General features: G+C 34.7%; 1 protein-coding gene across 4 annotated transcripts in view; it reads left to right on the plus strand.

Annotated features, from left to right (window-relative positions):
* C2CD2 (C2 calcium dependent domain containing 2) overlaps positions 1 to 24,332 on the plus strand; it is a 101,385-nt gene that overhangs the window by 41,580 nt on the left and 35,473 nt on the right. For all 4 annotated transcript variants that reach the window (XM_023498840.2, XM_003763345.4, XM_023498839.2 and 1 more), the window contains exons 6-10: positions 1,817 to 1,939; positions 2,627 to 2,750; positions 5,165 to 5,273; positions 18,947 to 19,011; positions 19,848 to 19,975. In XM_023498840.2, the coding sequence (XP_023354608.1) occupies positions 1,817 to 1,939; positions 2,627 to 2,750; positions 5,165 to 5,273; positions 18,947 to 19,011; positions 19,848 to 19,975 (549 nt within the window). The remainder of the gene's footprint in view (positions 1 to 1,816; positions 1,940 to 2,626; positions 2,751 to 5,164; positions 5,274 to 18,946; positions 19,012 to 19,847; positions 19,976 to 24,332) is intronic.

Raw genomic sequence — 24,332 nt, forward strand, 5'->3', positions numbered from 1 at the left:
AATTCAAGTCTCACCTGATTCCAAATCTATTTACTTGATCCACTATATCATGATGCCTCCATCCATTTTATTATGGTTTTGAACCTGTGGTTGACCTATTTCCCATCTTTATCATTCCATTATACTCACCCTGCTAATCCTCTCACAACATAGACATGAGCCAAAAAAATGAGTTAAAATCTTGTTTCAGACATGTGTAGTATGACTTTGAAGAAGTCATTTGAATGGACCTTTGCACGAATCCTAGTTTTTATTTTTGATTTCAATATAATTTTAAATTCCCTTATAATATACAAATCTTATATGCGCTATAGACTCTTCTCTGGAACTCTGTTATGTATTTACAACCACACAATTGTAAATATATATACTTTTGCAAAATATAGGGAAATAGAAGAGCTAATTTAATCTTGGATACATATTTTTGAAATTATTCAACCAACATTTAAAAAAATTCTTTCCCTATCTGATTGCCACATTCGGGTGATTTTCAGTTGTTTTTAACCTTAATGTATTTTCTCTTGTTCAAGAATACTTGTCCTTATAACTTTATTTTGTTCTTTTCTCCAAATAATGTATCCAAATTTTTTTCTAGATCCAATTGTTCTTATGCAGCAAGATAACTATATAGATATGTATACATATATTGGATTTAACATATATTTTAGCATATTTAACATGTATTGGACTACCTGCTATCTAGAGGAGGGGGTGGGAGGAAGGAATAAAAAATTTGGAACAGAAGATTTTGCAAGGGTCAATGTTGAAAAATTACCCATGCATATATTTTGTAAATAAAAAGCTTTAATAAAAAAATAAGTTAAAAAAATAATGTAACCAATATAATGGATCTTTCACTCCCAATCTGTTCAGAATTTGTTATCTAGCATTTTGAATACTAGGTAATATTAATTATATGACTTTGGGATTTAACGTTTGGGCCTCAGTTTCTTACTCTATAAAAAAGAACTTGGCTTAGATGATTGGTAAGATCTTCTCCAGCCCTATATCTTATTAATTATTTCTCAAATTAGAAATTGCTTATTAACCTTATTTTGGACCTCATGCCTTTTATTTATTTGTGGCTCCTATTAAACATCTGACTACCTGTCTCAGATTCTGTCATCAATCCTTCAACTCCTGTCTTTACCATTTTTGCTTCTGACAGATGACGTTGCTTCCAATGAGATAGAGAAAGATGATGTTTTAGAGGTTTTGCTTGTATGTTTGTTACTAGTAAAACACTTAAGGTGTCTGTTATCCCTTGTTCTTGTTACTTTACCCAAACCACTGATTTCTAGTCATGAGTATTCTTTTATGTAATCCCTGGTAATGTGCTGCAGAGCTCACACTGACAAAATCTATGAAATAACTTAAAAATAAAATTTGGGTTACCTTATGCTATGGTCACAAAGAACATGTTCTATAATTTAAATCTGAAAATACCTATGAAGTCATTCATTCCAATTATTTATTTTATTGATGAGGAAATTCATACCAAGAGAAATGGTGACTTGTGACCACAAGATAGACTAAGATTCAAATCCAGGTCTTATCACTCTGAATTTAAGTCCTTTTTCACTGTACCCTGCTGCCTTCTCCATAAACATGATTTCTGTGATACTGTTTTTAACCTTTCAAAAAATAAGGTCAGTCTGTATTGTAACGTAAATTTTCTACATCATTGTTGACCCAAATAGAAGCAAATCTCATGCCAGGTTTACTTTGTAGCTATATTATAGTTATTTGAGTTATATATTTTGGTTGACCTAGTTTGCCTTTGAAATATTGATAATGTTTCCTTTTTTCCCCCTAGGATCAGATAATTGGGACACTTGAACTATCCAAAGCTCTCAGGGATATTTTGAAACATCTAGTTAGTTCAGTCTCCCCATCAGTGGTTTTGAGCATAAAAACTGTGGATGTAAGAGAGGCAGAAGTAAGTTTTTTTCTTTGTTATTAATCTTTAATATCATCATTTCAGGGTCATTGTTGTTCTGTCATTGGAAATTTATATATGGCTTAATAGCATTTCCCCATCTCCCATATCCCCTTTTCTTCCTCCCAGGCCTTCCAAATCTATTGAATTTCAGTCCTTTTGATTGCTTTGCAATACAGTAATGATTAGGACACAAGTAACTTTTTATATTCAAAGCCACAAATTGTATTCAATATAGAAGAACATATCATATTACTTAGGGAAGAGTTATTTTCATTATGTTCTGATGGGTGGCCTTGGAGACTGGGAGATCTGAGTTCATCTCTTGCTTCTGTGGCACATAGTGATTTTAACAGACAAATCTTTCAAACTCCCAGGTAGTTACCCTAAGATTGTAAGCAGCAATTAAGTTGTTTCTATTAGCAGAAAAAGTTTCTCAATAACAATTTTCATGTTCTGACCTTACACTGATTCTTATTATGTCAATTTTTTAGTGTTCTTATGAGATGATTTATTGCATATTTTTTCAAGAGCTTTCCATCATTTGCATGATTTAGGGACTGGAAATTGGGTATTTATCTCATTCAGTAATTTTATCTTGGTAGTTTGTTAGAAAGTCAAAAACCACTTGTTTTTTCCCTTATTCTTTTGGGTAAATATTCCTTTGTTCTTATTTTCCTTCTACAGAGTATGCGCCATACTTCAACTCTTCCCCAGGACTTGTGCCCTCCTAAACCCCCAAGAGTTCACAAGCTTAAATTGTTAGTGAAGAACATTCAAGCAACACTGCTGAATAATCGTGGTTCTTCAGGTAGAATGTTAGAAATATCAGACAAAGCTGTTGTTTCAGAAAGATGGAGTAGTAGACTGGGCTATTTTGTAAAATTGATAGCGCTTTTTGACACAAAAGAAATTGTAGTGTATATATATTAGATAAAAAAGGAAAAATGTTGACTGGAGCATTAGATAAATTGGAGGTGATTTTTAGGTGTTAAATACTACTAGGGTCTGCTATGCTTCACACTCTGTGATCCAGAAATCAAATTCCTGATTTTGATGATAGAAGCCTGATAGTACAAAACAAAAGAACTGAAGTAAGGAAGTTAGAAACACAATTTATCTAGTGCTCCAGTCAATATTTTTCCCTAACTGTTACAAGATCATGCCATGAGGTAAGCTTATTACTATTTTTTTATCTCCGATTTTTTTAGGTTTTATTAATAGCTCTTAAAATACATATGTAGATGAAAGAAACATGGTTTGCTGGTCAGTTATTTAAAGTAAAACTATTTTATTCTGTAGAAATTATTGTCCTTCTTGTCAAGGATGCAGACATAAATATATTTGGGAAAGCTATGGACATCCATATATGGATGTCCATAGCTTTTCCAAATATATATATGCTAAATATCTTTCTACTGGGATATCACTCTTCTTCAATAAGTTGATATTTTTCTATTTTAAAAATTAAATAATAGTTACAAAAAACAGCAATATAAGGAAGATTTTCCTTGTAAGTTGCTCATATTCCAAGTGAGGGAAGGTATTTATTGAAAACAGCTTAAATTTATTTATAAGAGCTGATGGTTAAATTTTCATTAGAAAGAAAGAAATGGGAAAAGAAAATCTTTGTAGCAAATTTCTCTGATAAAAGTCTTAAATCCAAGATATTTAACTGACTAAAAGTAAGACCAAAAGTCAGTCCCCATCGAGAAGTGATTAAAGGAATTTTTCAAAGGAAAAAAATCCAAGCTATTGATAACTCTGAAAAATGCTTTAAATTATTAATAATTAGATAAATGAAAATTAAAGTAAGCTTTGGATTATACTTCATACCCATCAGACTAAGATGATAAAAGAGGAAAATGTCAAAGGGCACTTTGCATTAATGTACTATTGGTACAGTTTTGAATTGATTCAGTCATTATAGAAAGCAGTTTCAAAATGTGCTGTAAAATTTTTTAAGTGTGCCTACTTTTGGTCTATGTATAATACTTGTGACAAAGAAGTTCAAAAAAGAGAAAAAAGATCTATAAGTATAAAAAATATGTGTACAGTTCTTTTTGTAGTAGCAAAGAATTGGAAACAAGGGAGATTCTTTTTAAGTAATGGATGATATTTTTTGTGAACATAATAGAATAATGTGTTATAAGAAATGATGAAAAGGATGGTTTTAGAGAAACTGGAAAGATTTCTATGAAATTATGCAAAATGAAATGAACAGAACAAGGAGAACACTAAGCAATAATAACAACAGTATAAAAACAAAACTGAAAGAATTAAGAATTTGAATCCATGCAAGATCCAACCATGATTTTAGAAGAGTGATGCTGAAGCATTGTGTCCTCCTCTTGAAAGAGAGGCAATAGATTTAGATTATAGATTGAGACTGTACTTTTTTTGGACATGGCCAGTGTAGAAATTTGTTTTTCTTAACTATGCCTATTGTCAAAAATGAGGCTTTTTATTTTATCTTGTTTTATTTTTTTTTATAATGGGATAGGTGAAACAAAGAGAAAATGAATTTTTATTGGCTGAAAAAATAATTTTAAAAAATTCAGTTCCAGTGATCGAATTACAACACATAATTATATTCTGGACATTTACTCTTAATCCAGGTATTCCCTACTCCCCTCAATCATAAAACACTTTTCATTTCCTTCCTCACATATATATATAGTGTATTCCCTTTGTTTTATGGTTATTCTTTGGTTTTGCAAATTTTAAATTAGTAACTTAATACAAGCAAAAGACATTTCAAATCTCAATTTATCTTCAGATGGGTAACATAGTTTTTATTTATCTATCTGTACATCTACCCATATCTATGGATATGTATATATGCATATATGGTTATTATTATTATCATTCTACAGAAAAATGTGAGAATAAAAATGCTTCCAGGAATTTAAAAACTAAAAATTTTCAAATAGAAAAGCTGCTTAAATGAAAAGTTTACAGTTATGGACAGATAGAATTTAAGAGTTTGAATTACGTGGCATTTTAAGATTTTTTTTTTCAAAAAAGATACTAGACAGTTGGTAATTTATCTCATGCAGATAGCTTGTCATCTTAAGAGGACAAATTTCCATCATGGGAAACACTTGTCTTGCCACCTGTTTTGGCCTAAAGTTTAGTTATTTCCCCCCTTTTGGGGGGTTTTATAATTGAACTATATTGGGTTAAATTTTTGAAATTGTAAAATGTCACTCTTTTTCATTACAGGTAGCTTAAACTGTTTATTTGTGACTCAATTAAATGATCCTTTTCAGAAGTTCTGCAGCTCTGTAACTGAAAGTACCACAAACTTCACTTGGGATGAGGTGTTCACTTTGTAAGTATACCAACAAATAATTTACTTAAAGGTATATTTTTAGTATAGTAAGCTTTGAGTTAAAACTCTTACCTTTATGCAAACGGGGGAGAGAATTGTTGGTTTGTGCATAAGAAATGGAATATTTTGTTAAGCTTGTGAAGTAATTTGAAATATATGTGATAGTGATATCTTTAGTGGAAAGATATGTTCTCTGACTTTAGAATATCAAGTTCTTGATGTTGATTTTTTTAAAATTAGTTTTTATTGATGTTATTTTTTTGTTACTATAATTTCCACCATTATTCTTTCTCTATCTCTTCCCAAAAAATTATCCTATATAACAAAAAGTAGTTTCAAAGACAAAAAGAAAAAAAGAGGAGGAAAAATAAGTTGATAGTATATTGAAAAATTTCAAAAATATGTTCAATGAGCAATTGTAGGTTAAGTTGGGGAGTTATCTTCTCTTATCTCATTTCAAGAACCATGCTTATTCTTTGTAATTTTGCATTGTTTGAATTTTGATTATTTTGTAATTCTTTTTATTTCTATTATTGTGATGAATATGTATATTTTTATTGGCTGTACTTAATTGTACTCCGAGTTCATTTTGATCTTTCCATATTTCTTTGTATATATTGCATTTACATTTCTTGAACACATTTTTTAAATAATGTACTACAATTTGTAAAGCCATTCTTCAATCTATGGTCATCTACTTTGCTATCACAAAAATGTTGTTATCAATATTTTGGTGTGTAGCAATACTTTCTTGTAATGAAATCACTGAATCAAAGTGAATTTAATGGCATTGTTTCATTAATTACTAAATAATTAATTGCTACTGATTCAAAACTTCTTCAAGAAAGTACTGATATGCCTATTGACTTACAAACCTTCCAATACTGACTATTTTAGTCTTCTGTCATCTCTGCCCATTTGTAGGACGTGAAGTGAAATCTCAGGATTGTTTTTTGTTATTAAAGATTTGGATCATTCTTTCATAGAATTTTTAATAGTTTGAAATTATTTTGAATTATTTTTTCATATCCTTTGACCATTTATCTATTAGGAAATGGCTTTTGGTTACGTGTGTATGTTATATGATATATGACATGTATATGTAGGTTATATGATTATATGATATAGAAATGATTTAGATGAATTTATATTTGTTTATCATTTCTGTATTGTTTATCATTTCTATATTGGGAAATGGTATATGTGTATATCTTGCATATTATATAATATATATAATATCATATTAGGAAAATTGATTCAGGATAATCCCACCTCAGCCCATGTCAAGAGTCATTCTACTAACCTTTTCTCTGAGATTACCACCTACAGTTCATAGGTCAACCTTAAAGGTTCACTAGCATCATGAATTCATTAGTTTAATAACATTTCTTGATGATCATACCTGGACCCAGACTCAAAAAAATATCAGTTGCAGTCCCATAAAGTGTTAAAGAGCAAGTTCCAATGATCATAGCTTTGAGTAGATTCAGTTTTCCAGGATCACAAAATTACCCATGCATATGCTTTGTAAATAAAAAGCTTTAATAAAAAATTTAAAAAACAAAAACAAAAAAACAAAACCAAGCACTTCCATCAACTTCCTCTTTTCCCATCCCATTCAGATTATATGTAGTCCAAAATGATGTAAAATATTGACCTAAAGAATAGTTAGGTAAACTCCAACCCCAATCAGTTGCAATGCAATGCAATATTCCTTCTACTCCAGAAGTCCTGTAAGTGGTAAGTCCAGTTCTATTTGTACAAGGATTGGAGGTCATATTTGTTGTATAATTAATAGTCCTGTTCGTTGGTCCATTCCTATAGGTTCAATAACATTGGCTATTTCCTAGTTCTGTTCCCTCTTCCATCTGGTTCAGGCAATATTCTCCTTTTCAATACTTTGACAGGGGCCATGAATGTTCCTCCCAATCCTCCAAGAATTCGGTTCCATTATGTAATGTTGACTTATTACTCAGGATCTAAGATGGACTCAATGGAACAGGCACGCAGGGCCATTGGGACAGCCTTTGAGGCCCCCACAAATCCAACAGTTAGATAGATTAAAGATTAGAACTACAATTTCTATTTAGCTGCTCAAAACTATTCCTCTATGGTAACCAAGGGATGGGTGCCAAGTAAACAAAAGGTGAAAAGTGGTATATACAGACTAAGGAAATCCCTATTGTATGGTGCTGAAATTATAATTCTGAAGGAGAGGCAGAAGGGGTCCCTCAGAAAAGGATACTGCATCTACAAATGAAAAGGCTAGGTGCAAATACAGACAAAAGAATAAAAATGACAAGAATTAAACAATCCAGTAATTTCCAACCCCAATTCCTCATGGGTTGTGCGGAGGCCCTCCAGTGAGGGGGTTGCATCTGAAGTGCAGTTTCAGGGTCTTGGACTGTTGTGGACTAAGTCTATTCATCCAGAGGGTCCACTGGTTCTTTCACTTTGATTTGGTGTGTTCAGCCTCACTTTTGAGACCTTACTGCAGTATGTGAGGTCAGGCGTATCTGGAAGGGGCCTTCCCAGATTGGGGCCATCTTTTTCTTCCATGTCCAGATCAGGACCCAACCTCCCCGTTTGAATGTCTGTATAGGAAATCCTAGAGGGGATATCTGAGTAATAAACCCTTTAAGATATATTTTATGCAGATGTTTAGCCAAAGCCTTATAAATTTATTATTACTCTCTAAAATAGGATACCAGTTTTTCTTAGAGAGCCCCAGAAATGGATGTCCACATAAAAACCCATAGAGGGATAATCCAATGTCCCTACAAGGCTTTGTTCTTATTCTAATAAGTACTCATGACAAACACTTGGTGCAGGGCAACTGGGTCTTAAGGCCCAATTTAGTTAATTGCCTTTTGATTTCTTAATTCATTCTCTTGATCTTATCAGAGGAAGGAGGGTGCCAAGGAGTGTGACACTCCCAAGCAATTTCTAAGGCTGGCATGAGAGATTGGAGTATCAGCAATGAAATGCATTTCCTGATATGAGTCTATTTTTTTCACCACCCCATATCTGGGTATTATTTGTGCCAGTTTTATTTTGCTGACTGCAGAAGTAGCTGCTTGAGATAAGGGGGAAGGCTTCCATCCATGAGGTCAAGTGGTCTACTAGGACCCACAGATATTTGAGATAGCTTATTGGTGGCAGCTCAGTAAAGTCCGCCCGAATGCTCCAAAAAGGTCTAAACCCTGGAGATCTCTCTCCTATTGGAGTGTGGCATTGGGTGCTAATTCTTTTCCTTTACTATTCACCATCCCTTTTTCTTCCTATATCTTCCCCAAAACTTGTACTACTCCCCAAGTATATTTGGAATCAGCATATACATTTCCATCCTCTCCACTGTAAAGGGGTTTAGTTAGGGTGGCATATGAATCAATCCAATTTTACAGTAACCTATTAGATCCCATGAGATCTTGGTTTCCACTATATCCTGGGTTAAGGTATTTGCAATATTCCTTCTACTCCAGAAGCATCCAATTTTTTCCCCTTCACTGATAAGTTGATTCAAGTACTTTATTTCTCTTTCCATCAATTGTAATTTTTCTTTAGACATCCTCAGTCCTTGTATCCTAGAAAGTTTAGGATCCTAATAGTGGCCTGGCTGACTGTCTCCCTCTTCTTCCTAGTTATCTACAAGTCATCTGTACATTGAAGTATTCTGATTCCTAGGTTGGGGTCAAAGTCCTCCAATCATTTTTCCAAGACTTTCCCAAATAAATCAGGGGACTCTTTACACCCCTATATTGCTGGGTTTTTTCCAGTATCCAGATCTTCCCACTCAAAGGCAATATATCCCGGCTGTCTGGGTTGAGTGGGCAACTCCAAAAGGCATCCTTTAGCTCTGCCATGCTAAACCACGCATTGTCTTCCAGAACCCTTTCCAGAATCATTAGGGATCAAGAACTACTGGGTGAGATGGCAATACTATTTTATTGATTTCCCTCTAGTCTTGCACCGTCCTGTATTTCCCATCTTTCTTACAGGAGTTATCTGATTGTTAAATGTGGAAATACAGGGCTCCAGCAATACCATCATAAGGAGTCCCTCCCTTACTAGCTTTCTTTTTTTCCCTCAAGAGAGATAGAATATTGTTTTACTTTCACTATATCCTTTGGGTCCCTCAGTATAATTCCAATAGAGATAGTGTCCAATTTCCCAGGGTTTGAGGAGCTGACCCAGATATTGGGATCAATTTGGATTTCTTCTGCCTCTTTCATAAAGTTCAGTTTGATTAGAGGCCCTTTAGGTATTAAGCTAATAAACAATTTGGTTTTCAGATCTCTTGCCAATAGATTAATCCCTGCTTCAGGAACAAGGAGTAACTATTCTAATACTTGGGTATCCTGATACTTTATTTCTGTGATTTTTGTGATGGGAACTGAGAAGTTCTCCCTTTTTACTCCAGATATAATTAATGTTTCTGAGGATAATCCCACTTCTTGGGATAGATGTGTGACTGATGAGCAGGCCGATCCTGAGCCTATCAGGCATTCTAACTCCTTGCCCATGGGCCCCACCCCTAGGTTTATCAAGGACTCTGGATGGGGCTTATCTATATCTACAAACCCCTGAAGTCCCTAATCTTCAAGTTCCATTAGGGAGTACACTTTCTGTTCTACTCCCTTGAGGATAGTCTCTGAGCAAGTGTTCTTCCTTTCCACTGTCCCAACAGATTAAGGGCTTTCTCTTATCTCCTTCATTTTGGGCTACACTGTGCCTCCCTCTGGAGGAGGGACCCTGCTGTTTTGTTGATATTTTCCTTTTGCTTTCCTCCCATTGATTGATTAACTTCCTTGACCATCCTAGCTTTTTGTTTTTGCTTCTCATCCTTCTCCCAAATGTTTTGGTTGCCTCCTCCAATAGGTCTCCTAATGGCCTGTGATTCCACTTATCTATCTTTTGCTACTTTTTACTTGTGTTTAGCCATGCATTTGTTACAAAATGTACCCTGAACATAGACTCATTATCCGGGTCAGAAGGATCTAGACCTGAGTATTTCCTCATGTTATCTTTCAATCTAAGAACTCACTAGGAGGGTCCTCTTCCCTTGAAGCATTATGTCAAATGTCTTCTTCAGATTCTGTGGTTTAGGCACTGCACTTTTGATTCCTGTGATTATTAAATCTCAGGTCTTGCATGTGATCCTGATGAACCTCATTGTTATGGTCCCATTGGGAGTCCTGATTGGGGTATTTCTGATCAGTTGGTACTACCCCAGCCATGGGAGGATGCCTCCTTCCTACTCGACCATGTCCCTCCTTACTAAAGCTTTCTCCTTTGGAGAGAACAATATATTTAATATAGACATTAATTCACCCCATGTATCTATATTGGGGCCCAAGAACTGATCTAATTGTTCTGATAGACCTGTTGGATCTTCCATGAATGATTTCATCTCCTTAAAGGGGATGCACTAACAAACCCTAAATCCCTTTGGGCTAAGGATATCTTTTTTAGTGTACACATGTGAGCCCCAGGTGTAGGTGGGTTGGGGATTAGGAAATTCACTAGATCCTTTTTGAGTTGCTCTGTTTCCCTTTTCAGAGGTCTATGGAGAGGGATGGAAGGAGTCCTTCGGGGGGATTGCCAGGGCCAGAAGGGGTTGGAGTGGAGTAGTAGGGGCCAGCACTTGAGGAGGAGGGGAAGCATATGGGGAAGGGAGAGAAAGAGGGGGTCTCATGGGTATGGTGAGACCAATTCCTGCTCTGCCTTTCCCTTTCCATCCTTCCTTATTTGTGAAAGGAAGAAATAAGACATACCCAATCTTCAGAAGACCCTTATTTTGATCAAATTCGCCCTCCTCCGATGTCTTGATCCCCCTTCACAAAACAGCAATATTTTATCATTTTTAAAAATCTTTCTCTTTATACATACTTTGGTAATTCATTCCCATTTTGTAGGCAGCTAACTAGTGGACTATCTGGTAGTATTTTAAGATTTTTGCTCCAAGATTTAGGTTTGGACTGTACCTTCCCCATTCTGCTCCAATTCAGTGACTAGTGATCCTGTAAAACACAGAACCAACTTCTCAGCTTGGATCCCCAACCCTGGCAGGGTTTCCCCCACCAAGCAGTCACCTAGAGCACTTTTCTTCTGGGCCATTTATCAAAACTTCCTCCTAGCTTAAATAGGACAGTCCAAGGACATACAGGCAGTGCTCACAAACGCTGCTTACCTCTGAGTTATACCTGAGTAAGGCACCTGATTTCCTCTTGGTGACTAGCTGGACTTCTTTGGAGACTTTCCCTTTCTGTTTTTACCACGTTCCTCTGCCTCCCCCAATACTTTGGGGGGGTTAGGGTCCCATCTTGAGGACCATGGGAGAAAATTTCTCAAGGGGCACCAGTTCCCATATCAGAACCTAAACTGTCTCTCTGGGAAGTCATTTGATCCTGGATAAGCCCCCATAAAAACTGTATGGGACAGAATACTAGACCCCTTTTTCCTAAATTGACTTCTGGAGCCATCTCCAGGTACAAACAGAAAGCCCTTATTCATTTCTTGCAAGAAGCAAGCCAGCACACTAACTGGGCAGTGCAGCAAGGTGTGGCACAGCACAGAAAGCAGAAGCTGGCTTATATAGCCCCCAAACTGTGGGCACACCTCTTATCCTATTATTTTTAAATTCATTGGCTGGACTGAATTCTTCAGGAACATGGAAGGGGCTACTGACCAATGAACAACAATGCCTCTTTATTTGGCATGAGCAGAGCTGATGTGGCGGTGCAAATTCTACTTCATAGGGATCACGTGAGTTCCTGAAATTTAGGCCTAGGGTCTGCTCTACTTTACCCTAGTCCTGAGAAATCTTCATTTATTCCATTCAATTAATTACTTAGAAATTATACCTCTCAAACTTTTTATATGTCACATAGTGTATTAATAACATGTGCATTCAGTTCAATGATAACTTATTTTTTTAGTTTGTTGATGTATGTCAGCATATAATTTTCCCCTCCCATGAATGCTTTAACTGTATCCCAGGAATTTGGGTGTTTAATTTCAGTATCATTTTCTTTCTCATAACTATTGATTGTTTCTATGACTTTTGTTGACCCACTCATTATTTAGGATTTTATTATTGCCTCAATTTGGATTTCTGTCATATGTTGTGCTTCCACAATTCATACTTATTTTATTATATTGTAGTCTAAGTGATGATTTATTAATTTTGCCTTTTAAAATTCTGTTTGTTATATCCTGCAATTCTTGTAGGTGATAAGAAAAAAATGGAAGTATTGTCTCACGACAGAGTTTTTTATCTCTGAGCAGTTCATTACTACTACTACTACTATCATTCTCCTTAATAAGCCCTCCCTCATTTTTTAATAAATTTCTCCTCTGTGTCCATGACCTCATCTTACTTCCTGTCAGTTGCTTGAATCAATCCTGATTCCCTTTTTGCTGAGGCAAGATGTTCTCTAAACTCCAAATCCCTGCAGATTTTTGCTTTCCATTTCCATGTACAAGATATTTTTCTTCTTTCTAAATATTCTGAATACTGGTGTGCTTCAGTGGGAATTCTTCCCACTACATAATCAAAAGTTCTTTCTCTGACTTAATTATTCTCTGCAAAACCATTGTGATTCTCATTGATTGTCCATTAATTGGTACTAAGCTAAGCCCCATTTGGCCATTATTTGGGTCCTGACTGATTCAGATGTAAATAGCAATCATTTCGATTTTGGCCAGAAACCCTGAGGATCTTCCTTTCGATTTTTTTTTTTTTTTTTTTTTGACTAGATGAAAGAGGAGATTCTTTGCCTCAATTGCTACTTAGCCTTAAGTACTGAATGGGTGTGGCTTCAGGCAAATTGAGACCTGCGGAAGACCTTAACTTAAAGGCCAAGATTTCCCATTGCCTACAGAGCCATCTTCAGTCATCCTGGACCCAGATGGTTCTGGAGGGGAAAGTGAGGCAGGTGACCTTTCACAGCCCTCCCTCCCTTAAATCCAATTCACTTGTATATCTTGGCATTACCTTCCTGATGTTATTGTCCTCTTCAAATAAAGGACAAACCACAATATTGTCAGTAATACAATGATCCAGACAATTCCGAAGGACTTATGATGAAAAATGCTATCCACCTCAGAGGAAAAACTGGTGGAGTTTGAAAACTTAAAAAAAAAAAAACAAGAACAAACTTCATCTTAGGTTTTTGGGGGGAGGAAAGGGAAATCTGTTTTTTGTTTCGCAGCACAGCTAATATGACAATATGTTTGCATGACTACACATGTATAATTTATATCAAATTGCTTGTTTTCTCAAGGAAGGGTTAGAGGGTCAAGGAGGGATAGACACAATTTGGAACTCATAATTTTGAAAAATGAATGTTAAAAATTGTTTTTACTTGGAATTAAAGTTTTTCTATTCTGTCAATTAGTCTGAGCATGCATCATGCTTTTATAATTCTTTTTTTTAGACCCATTCTGGAACATTCTATTGTGGTTCCATGTTCTTTAGAATCCATAGGGTCCTCTGCCTCATCAAGAATTAATTCATTTTCTTTTGTCTTAAAATATTTATTTGTAGTTGTCTAGACTTTTTTATCTGATCTTAGGCTATATTCCCTTCTGTTATTAGTAACTTCCTTGTTGGTTATCTGCCTAATGCTCAAGGTCTTTAATGGATGTTCTTTCTCCAATCTTTGGTTATTTTATTTTTTGACTTTTTTTCTTGAATACTTTACCCTATTTCTCAGTTTCAGACTCTTTCTCCTTTGATTGAAGTTTCCCTGGCTGTCCCAGTCTCCTCTGTTGGAAAATAAATGTTTCATGACTTTGGTATCTGCCCCAGGTTACATCTGAGGAGATAGAGCTTTCTTTGATTGATACAGGCTTGATGGATACCCTCATACTGGCATCCTGCTCCAGTTTTATCCTCTTATCTTTGTATCCTTATCTTATCCTCAGTTTTATACATTTTGTGTTTTATGTCATAATAGAGGAAGGGAGGCAGAGTGGAGAATTCAATGCTCTACGAGCCCTGCCAGATCATGGTGCCAAATGGGGTTGGTAGGAGGATACTAAAATAGTACATTAAGGATTAGGGGATTAACCTTCTCTGCTGTTAGTCTAAATTGAATAGAAAGGAATTATGACTTTCTTTAGTAATTCTCTGAAAGACTACTTTCCTGTTAAGCAAATAATTATTTTCAAAAGCTTCATCTTCAGAACTTGAAAGTGACATGATTTACTGGAAAAAAAAGAAGACTAATAAATAATTCTAAACTTGGTTCTGCAAGTGACTATGTTTATGACTTTGGAAAGTCATTTCATCTTTCTGGTTCTCAGTTTCCTTATTGATAAGAGGAAAGAAAATTAAGTTAGATGAGCTCTATTTCCTTTTAGATTCTCTTAAGGAATAAAATAGTTTTAATTGCCTTTAATCTGGTGATATATTATTTGGTACTGACTAAAATGCTATGTTGCTATGAGTGAAACAAGTTTTTTTATATTTCTGTATTTGTAATGAATTTCTATATTTGTAAATGGCAGCTAGATAGCAGAGTGGATAGATTGCTGGGCCTGGAATCAAAAAGACTCTTCCTGAGTTCAAATCTGGCCTCAGGCACTTACTAGCTGTGCAGTTCTGGGCAAGTCACTTAACTCTGTTAGCCTCAGTTCCTTATGTGTACTAGTGAACTGGAGAAGAAAGTGACAAATTATTCCAGTGCTGCCAAGGAAATCCCATGTGCAGTAATGAAGAGTTAGATACAATTGAAATCACTGAGCAACAGCAAAAAAGAATTTTGAGATAAAGAGTTCTGTAGAAATCATATAGCATTTTTCCCCATGATTTTTCTCTTTTATTCTTTTTCTTCTTTGAAAATATGACTAATTGTGGAAAAATGTTTAACATGACTGTATATATAACTTATATCATATTGTTTGCTTCCTTGGGGATTGTGGAAGAGAGAGAAAAAAAAATTTGGAACTCAACAATGTTATAAAAATGAATGTTGAAAATCATCTTTACATGCAATTGGAAAAAATAAAAATACCATTTATGAAAAAAGTCACATAGTTTTTTTTTTAATTATAACTTTTTATTGACAGAACATATGCATGGGTAATTTTTTTTACAACATTATCCCTTGCATTCACTTCTGTTCCGACTTTTCCCTTCCCTCCCTCCACCCCCTCTCCTAGATGGCAGGCAGTCTTATATATGTTAAATATGTTATAGTATATCCTAGATACAATATATGTGTGCAGAACCGTACAGTTCTCTTGTTGCACAAGAAGAATTGGATTCAAAAGAATCTGGGAAGAAAAACAAAAATTCAAGTAGTCCACATTCATTTCCCAGTGTTCTTTCTCTGGGTGAAGCTGATTCTGTCTATCATTGATTAATTGGAACTGAATTAGATCTTTTCTTTGTCGAAGATATCCACTTCCATCAGAATACATCCTCATACAGTATTGTTGTTGAAGTGTATAATGATCTGGTTCTGCTCATTTTACTCAGCATCAGTTCATGTAAGTCTCTCCAAGCCTCTCTGTATTCATCCTGCTGGTCATTTCTTTTTTTTTTTTTTTTTTTTATTTAATAGCCTTTTATTTACAGGATATATGCATGGGTAACTTTACAGCATTAACAATTGCCAAACCTCTTGTTCCAATTTTTACCTCTTACCCCCACCCCTCCCCAGATGGCAGGATGACCAGTAGATGATAAGTACATTAAAATATAAATTAGATACACAATAAGTATACATGACCAAAACGTAATTTTGCTGTACAAAAAGAATCAGACTCTGAAATATTGTACAATTAGCTTGTGAAGGAAATCAAAAATGCAGGTGGGCATAAATATAGGGATTGGGAATTCAATGTAATGGTTTTTAGTCATCTCCCAGAGTTCTTTCTCTGGGCATAGCTGGTTCAATTCATTACTGCTCCATTGGAAATGATTTGGTTGATCTCGTTGCTGAGGATGGCCAGGTCCATCAGAACTGGTCATCATATAGTATTGTTGTTGAAGTATATAATGATCTCCTGGTCCTGCTCATTTCACTCAGCATCAGTTCATGTAAGTCTCTCCAGGCCTTTCTGAAATCATCCTGTTGGTCATTTCTTACAGAACAATAGTATTCCATAATATTCATATACCACAATTTATTCAGCCATTCTCCAATTGATGGGCATCCATTCAATCTCCAGTTTCTAGCCACTACAAAGAGGGCTGCCACAAACATTTTTGCACATACACGTCTCTTTCTCTTCTTTAGTATCTCTTCGGGATATAAGACCAGTAGTAACATTGCTGGATCAAAGGGTATGCACAGTTTTATAACTTTTTGGGCATAATTCCAAATTGCTCTCCAGAATGGTTGGATCTATTCACAATTCCACCAACAATGCATCGGTGTCCCAATTTCCCCACATACCCTTCAACATTCGTCATCTTTTCCTGTCTTCTATGCCAATCTGAGAGGTGTGTAGTGGTGAGATTCAGAGTTTTAAAGAAGGAAATATCTTTTTGGAAAGCAGAATTGGGCAAGGGAAAGGCAAAGAAATTATAAGAGATGAAGAATGAACAAACCAAATTACAAAAAAAGAAAAAAAAAGAAGAAAATGTAAAACAAGAAAAATAACAGATCTGGAGATCAGATTGTGTAAGACAAAGACCACTGGCTCAAATAAATCAAGGATATTTCTCAAGATAAAAGCAAAAAGAACTTTTATTATGATCTTGTGAGAAAGGGCATCTCCCTTTCAACAAGCAGTTAGAGAAGGAGAGGCGAGGCCCAATTAATAGACAAGAATTATATAGTGTCCTGGGATAACATTCCCTATAGGCTGGATTTTTGCCCTAATTAGTCAGGACAAATGACCTCACATTCTAAGTTATAAATGAGGAAAAACTTTCAACCCAATCACATCTTTAGGATTACAAAATTACCTTATGTGGGATTTTCAATGCCAACATGGCCCCAACTTAATCTCACAAAGAAAAGGGTTGTATGGTCCTCTTCCTTGTAAACCAGAGGATTTCTGGAGAAAGAAATCTGGGTGTGCCTGGGGCACAGCCGACCTTCATCCACTTTTTAGAACACTGTCTCCATCTTGTGAAATAGCTTTCACAGTTCACTTCATTTAAGACCTAGAAGAGAAAATGTAAGAATAATTTGATTACCTAGAAGCCATAAACAAAAAAAGAAATTTGACACAATAACACAAAAAAATAATTAAAGAAAATTGTTCAGAAGTGATAGAACAAGAGGGAAAGTAAAAATAGAAAAAATACCCAATTACCACCTCAAAGAGATCCTACAAGAAAAACATGTAGGAACATCATTGCTAAATTTCAAAACCCCCAGAGCAAATTCCAAAAATGGACATTTAGTGAACTGTCAGATTTTTCAGGATTCTCTTTCAAACAAACCTGAACTCAATAGAAAATTTAGCATCTAAGAGCCAATGTCAAAGACTAATTTTAAAGAACTCAATAAGAACTACTTATGTTCTATGTGTGGAAATATAAACTATATAGAGTAGAGCTGGGTATGATGTGACTTTAAAAAGCAAAAACAAATAGGAAAAGGTAAAAATAGTAATTATGGAGAAGACTGGTATTTATGAAAACCTATTCACAATGATAATGGGTTAAAGAGGAAACAGAATATGTATCCCAAGAAAGGTATATAGCACCCTCCAAAATTTATAAAGAAATGAGGGGGGGGGGAGGGATTAGGATAAAGTGGGATATAGAAGGGTGTTTATATTAAAGGGAGTGTCATAAGGTATGCAGATTGATGAAAATGGGATGAAGAGGGAGGGAAAGGGAAGAGGATAAGGGAAGAATTCACAGGGTGGGTGTTGGGAGGTTAAATAATAGCAAGGTGAGTTAAAAAATAGAACTCAAATAGAAGAATTAGCAGGGATAGGAAATAAGATATATATATATATAAACACAGTAACAATGGTCAAAGTAGAATTTTTTAGAAAAAGAAAAGCAATGGTAGTAGTCATTGATCTCAAAGTCAAATTTAAAGAGAATGAAGAGGGAAATCCTCATTCTATGTCAGCCTTGTTAATATTGTTTTAGATGTGTGGATATATATGTAGGTGTATGGATGTGTATATGTGTATATGTATGTATACATAAAAATATCCATGCTTAATTGTAGCTTTTTTGAGGGTAGTGAGGGAGAAGGAAAGGAGGAAAAAAGAATAAAGTAAAAAGTGCACTGGGCAGTTGTGGCACAGTGGATACAGCAACAACTCTGAAATCAGGAGGACCTGAGCTCAAATCTGGCCTCAGACACTTAATACTTCCTATTTGTGTGACCCTGGGCAAGTTACTTAACTCCAATTTCTTTTTTAAAAAGGGGGGGGGGGGGCAGAGCAGGGAAGAAAATAAAATTTACAAGAAGCAAAGAAAAAATCAATAATTAGGAATAAAGTGTCTTCTTTCTTGAAATGGATTTTTTGTTACATATTTTGAATTCTGATGTTGTGCTGAGGCCATGACATTTTTTTCTTTTTCTGTCTTTTTCTATTGTTTTTTCCTTATTTTGAATTTAAGCTTTAAATAAATACATTTTTAAAAATTATGGTTGTAAGAAACTCCTTATACGGATACCCCAAATGAAGTGAGTTACTTTGAAATATTTAATTGTGAAAACCTGATGGTTTTATTCTTTTCATAGTGAATTAAATGCCAGATCCAAAGAGTTACAAATGCATGTTTTAGAAGATGGGAAGTCCAAAGATGGTAAGTATTTTCATTTTACTTTCAAGAAATTATTTTCAACTAGTTTAGCATCCAATATCCTACCTATTTTTAGGATACTGAGGTACATAGTGAAGGTATGAAGGGGGAAATAATTTAACCCTTTTCTAAAGCCAAGGCAGAGGACTGCATGTACTTAGTATTTATAGTGCTTAGGTAATACTACTAAAATATTAGCTTTTCTGATTTGAGAAATTTTTATTTAAAAATTAGTCTTTAGTTTATTATTATTTATTATCCAGTATAGATGAAATATAATGAAATTGACTTAATTTAGCTTAAAATTTTAAATGTAAGCTTTATACAAAATATTGATTTAATATAATATTTAGCTTTTAAATGAACTTTTAAAAACTAATCTCATCACTTTTGATAGCCTCTTATACAGCATCATAGTGATGTCAGCCTTGAGTTGGTTTATCTTAAAAGAAAAAAGGTGATAGAGATTATATGTTTCCATTTTTATTCACATTCCTTTTTCCCCTGAGCTTTTGAAAATAATTTTTCCTGCCCCTTGTATTTCTTAATTTCAGTTTTCAAAATCCCTATAATTTGAATATGGTATGTGAATCTTTCTTTGTTCTTATTAATTTCCCACATATTTGGAATTTGATGTCATTGGTCCATATCTATAATTTTAATGGTGCAAAAAAAATCCCTCTACAATATCAGCAATTGTTCTGTAACTTTACAGTCTTAGGTAAATGGGGCTAAAAGGTTGTGATTTGCTTACAGTCATAGACAGTATGTGTGAGACTCAGGTCTTAAAACCATTTCTTTCTGTATTTTGATACACTACTTTTTCTATTTTATTTTAGATCTATTCTTTGCTTTGGCAACTGTTCCTATAGATGTATTCAAGAAACAGCCCTCTGGACAACAGTGCTTTGTTCTGAACAATGGGTCCAGCTATAATTACACTGTCTTGGGATCGATCACTGCAGAGGTTTGACATTCTTGTCTTTTTAATAGCTAGATCTGGATTTATGCTATCTGTTTTATTATAGGCTTATATTACCTTCTACTTATTAATATCAAATATCCATTTTTGTAATCTTAGAGTAAATTATGTAAAAATATATATTTAGTTACTTAAAAGCTGACTTTTATTTAGTACTTTAAAATTTGCTATATGTTTGACATATATTGTTTTTAAAGCATTACAACAACTCTATGAAATAGAACCTACTAGGGGCATTTTCCTTATTTTCTGATGAGAAAACGGGTTCAGAGACATTAATTTACTTTGTCATCGTTATATACTTTGCATAGCATTTACTATACATTTAGTATTAATGCAATTTATGTGGGTTAGGATCAGGAATCGAACAAAATGAGACACTTCCATCTAATGGTTAACAAAAGGTAATTTGACAAGGATCCAGCATTGATTTAATTCTGTACAGCATCTCTGCCTCTGCATTTCCCATGGCAGGACAGTGACATCAGAAGAGAAGCTCCTTATTCCATGTACACTGCCCTTTGTATTTAAATAATAAGGAATCCGTGTCACTAATTCAAGCCTTAGATCCCTGGGCCAGTTGTCTTATATGTGTATGTCTGTATGTATATGTATAAATATATGTGTGTATGTATACACATGTTTGCATGTGTGTATATATGGATACATAATTTTTTAAAATATAAAATTTGTTTCAATTTCAGGCTCCTCTTTCATACCTTCCCACTTGAACCCTTCTCTCTGCATTGAGAATAGTAGGAAAATGAAACAGTAGAAAAATGTATAGTCAATTACAGAATATTCCCTTACCTTCCTCCCAAAATCTGTTTCATTCTACATTCTTACTCCATCATCTCTTTATCAAAAGTTGGTGTCATGTTTCATTCTTATTCTTCTAGAAGCCTGATTAATAATCATTATGCTGATGAGTGCAGCGTATTAATTTTCCATCAGATTTATGAACCTTAAATTGTTTATTTATAGAGGGCCAGAACTCTGGAAAGGTGTACTTGAATCAAGAACAGCAGAGTGCTTATAGTTCAGTACCTACTCAGTGTGAGATAATGGTTCTCTAAACATAAACTTAATGTGATGTAATGGTTGCACATGCTCAGTTGCTGTAGTGATGTAATCATACTGAAGTATTTAAAGGCTGCAAGGACTGGAAAGTAGCCTCTCAGCCACAGACATAGAAGGGTTTCTCAGCCATGGACACTCCATTTTTGACCAGCCTTGTGGTGACTCTCCTACCTTCATCACTTCTTCACCTAAAGATGAAGGCCTGTCCAGAGATCCTCCAGAAAGCCAGCCCAGACATTACATTTATCCTCTCCAATTTATGGGCATCTTCTCTAATTTCCATTCTTGTTTAACTCAAAAAGGAACTACAATATTTTAATACATTCTTAGAGTTTTTTTCCTTAGGATGAATCTTTCCTTTAAACTACCCAAATCTTCCTTTCCCCCTTTTCCCCTGTTGAGTGAATATGTGTGTGTGTGTGTGTGTGTGTGTGTGTGTATGTCTGTGTCTGTGTATATTCTTCCTTCTTTTGACCAGTTCAAATGACAGTAAGTAATGTCAATTGTTCCCTCTTACCCCCTCCTTATTTATATAGATATCAACTCTTATTGAAATAATTTTTCTTTAACTTTCCTTTCCTTTTCCATCCCTCTAACCTAAGGGTATTTTCTCTGTCCATTCTTTTCTTAATATCAAGACATAACAGAATCTCCCCTCTCTCTAGGTCTTATCTAATTGCACTCCATTTTTCAGTTTTGAGGATAGGATTTAGCGTGAACACCTGTATCATCTCCCTATATTTGAGTGTTTGTAGTTTATTTTTTTAGTCCTTTATCAGTGTTCATTCATATTTTCATTTTTACAATTCTCATTCATGTATTTGAACTTCAAATATAGCTCTAGTCTTTTCATCAGAAATCCATAGATGTCCTTTATTTCATTAAAAATTTACTTTTCCCTTGTATACTCAGTTTTACTAAGTTATTCTTGACTATAAGCTTATGACTTTTGCCATCAGCAATATCATATTTCAAATTTTCTATCCTTTAATTGTGGTGTCTATATGATGTGCAATTCTGCTTGTGTCTTCTTGGTTCTTAAATTTTTTTATTTCTGACTGCTTGCAGTAATTTTTCTTTGGCCTAGAAGCTTTGGGTTTCGGTCATGATGTTCCTGTGAGTTTGCATTTGTATTGTTCTTTTTATTTTTCTAGTAGGTGACTGATGGATTCTTTCTTTTTAATTATTTTGACTTTGTTTTTGTACTTTTATTGCCTCATGAATTCATTAGCTTTCATTTGATTCTTTGTAATTTTCAGGTTGTTTATTGCTTGAGCAAGGTTTAAACATCTTGTGTCAAGCTATTAAATCTCTTTCAAATTTTTCTTCCATACCACTCTTCTCTTTCTCCCCCTCCTCCCCTAATGTACACTTATTTAATTTATAAAAAATTTTAAGGGACAGCTAGGTGGCTCAGTGGCACCAGCCCTGAAGTCAGGATGGTCTGAGTTCAAATGACCTCACATACTTAACATGTCGTAGCTGTGTGACCCTGGGCAAGTCACTTAACCCCAATTGTCTCAGGGGAAAAAAAAACACAACTTTTTTTTTTAAACTCTTAATTCATTACCTCTTGGTTTTCTGGTTGAGTTTCTGCTAAAGCTGTGTTTTTCTCTGAAGCACTGCTTCGCTTCATTTGTATACATATCTTGAGCATTCCTGTCACCAGAATCATGCATTATGATGTGGTTCTTATTTTGTATATCCATTCCTTCAGCCTAATTTTGACTTGAGGTTAAAGCTGAGTCTGCTTCACTTCTGGAGGGATGGTCTGGTGATTGATCATATTACTGTTTTTTTGAGGTGCTGAGTGTTGCATTATTCTAGTCTTTTGGACTCTGGAAGCACTAAAAGTTTGCAAGTCCTCAGCCTACCCTTGAGAAGGCTGAGGACTTGCAAAATTTTAGTGCTTCCAGAGTGGTCTGATGTAGGATAAAGTATGATTGGGTTGAATTTTGCAAGCTCCTGACCTGGTTTGGGTCTGAAAAAGAGAAGACTAATGCTGTATTCCACTCATCAGTCAGCTCAGAGTGGAAGAATTATTGACCCCTTTTTTGGACTGGGTTTCTTGAATTTGGTTATGTCTCTGATTGCTGGGCTAGATGTTAGAAATAAGACTTTGCTTTGAGCCTAGAATCTGGCCTGTTCCACTGCTACTGTGGATTTCTAAATTGTTTTCCTTTCCCCATACATAGGCTAAGTCTATCCTACTTGGGGACACATTCCCTGCATAGGTCTCCTCCCTCCCTCAGCCTATATCTGTGACTGTATATTGAATAGTGAATGAAGAGGCTTCCAGTTTACACCTATTCCTGATATAGGTCTGGGAGTATCTTCTTATGGGACTTTAAAGCTCTTGTGCTCAGCCTCACCTTAATGACATACTCCTGGTGCAATCCTTTTATATCAGAAGATCTAGTACAGTCTGAAATGGACAGATGACATTTTTTCTCCTGAATTTCCCCATTAGGATTGAATTTGGGACATTTTCTAGATCAGTTTAGAGAGCTTACCACACTGCTTCTTACTTCTGTGCCATCTTGACTCCATCTTACTAATTAATTTTTGATGAGTTTAAATAACTATTAAAAAAATGGAGGCAGGGCCTTAGAAAAAAGTAGTCCAACTAGTAAAATATTCTCCTTGTGCCACACATAGTAATATTTCAGTTTTCTACTGAACAAAACCCTTTTTTGTCATTTCATCTCATTTGGCCATCTCCATAGACTTATACATTTCCCCCCCCCGCCCCATTCCCCCAAGTTCAGTTTCCAGCCTTTTAAATATATAAAACAATCAAATTTGAATCAGATATTACTTTATTCTCTATATTGATATCTGATTCTTCTAGGCCACATTCACTTTTTTTTTTATTGATTGCCTTAATATTTTTGGTTCTTCCAGATTAATTTATAATTATTTTTTTCTAGCTCCATAAAATAATTCAATGGTAGACTGGTATGGCCCTGTATAACTAAGTTAATTTAGGTAGTAATGTCAGTTTTATTATATTGACTCATCCCATGAGCAATTAGTATTTCTATTAATTGTTGTTTAGAGCTGCTTTTATTTTTATAAAAAGCATTTTGTTATTGTGTTCATAAAATTCCAGTGTGTATCTTGGCAGGTCCCAAATATTTTATACTGTCTACAGTTATTTTAAATGAACTCTCTCTCTTCCTTTTGGATTTTGGTAATATATAGAATTGCTAATGATTTATGCAAATTTATTTTATATCTTGTTACTTTCCCAAATGTTAAT

The sequence above is a fragment of the Sarcophilus harrisii genome, chromosome 3, assembly GCF_902635505.1.
Source record: "Sarcophilus harrisii chromosome 3, mSarHar1.11, whole genome shotgun sequence".
Lineage (NCBI taxonomy): Eukaryota > Metazoa > Chordata > Mammalia > Dasyuromorphia > Dasyuridae > Sarcophilus > Sarcophilus harrisii.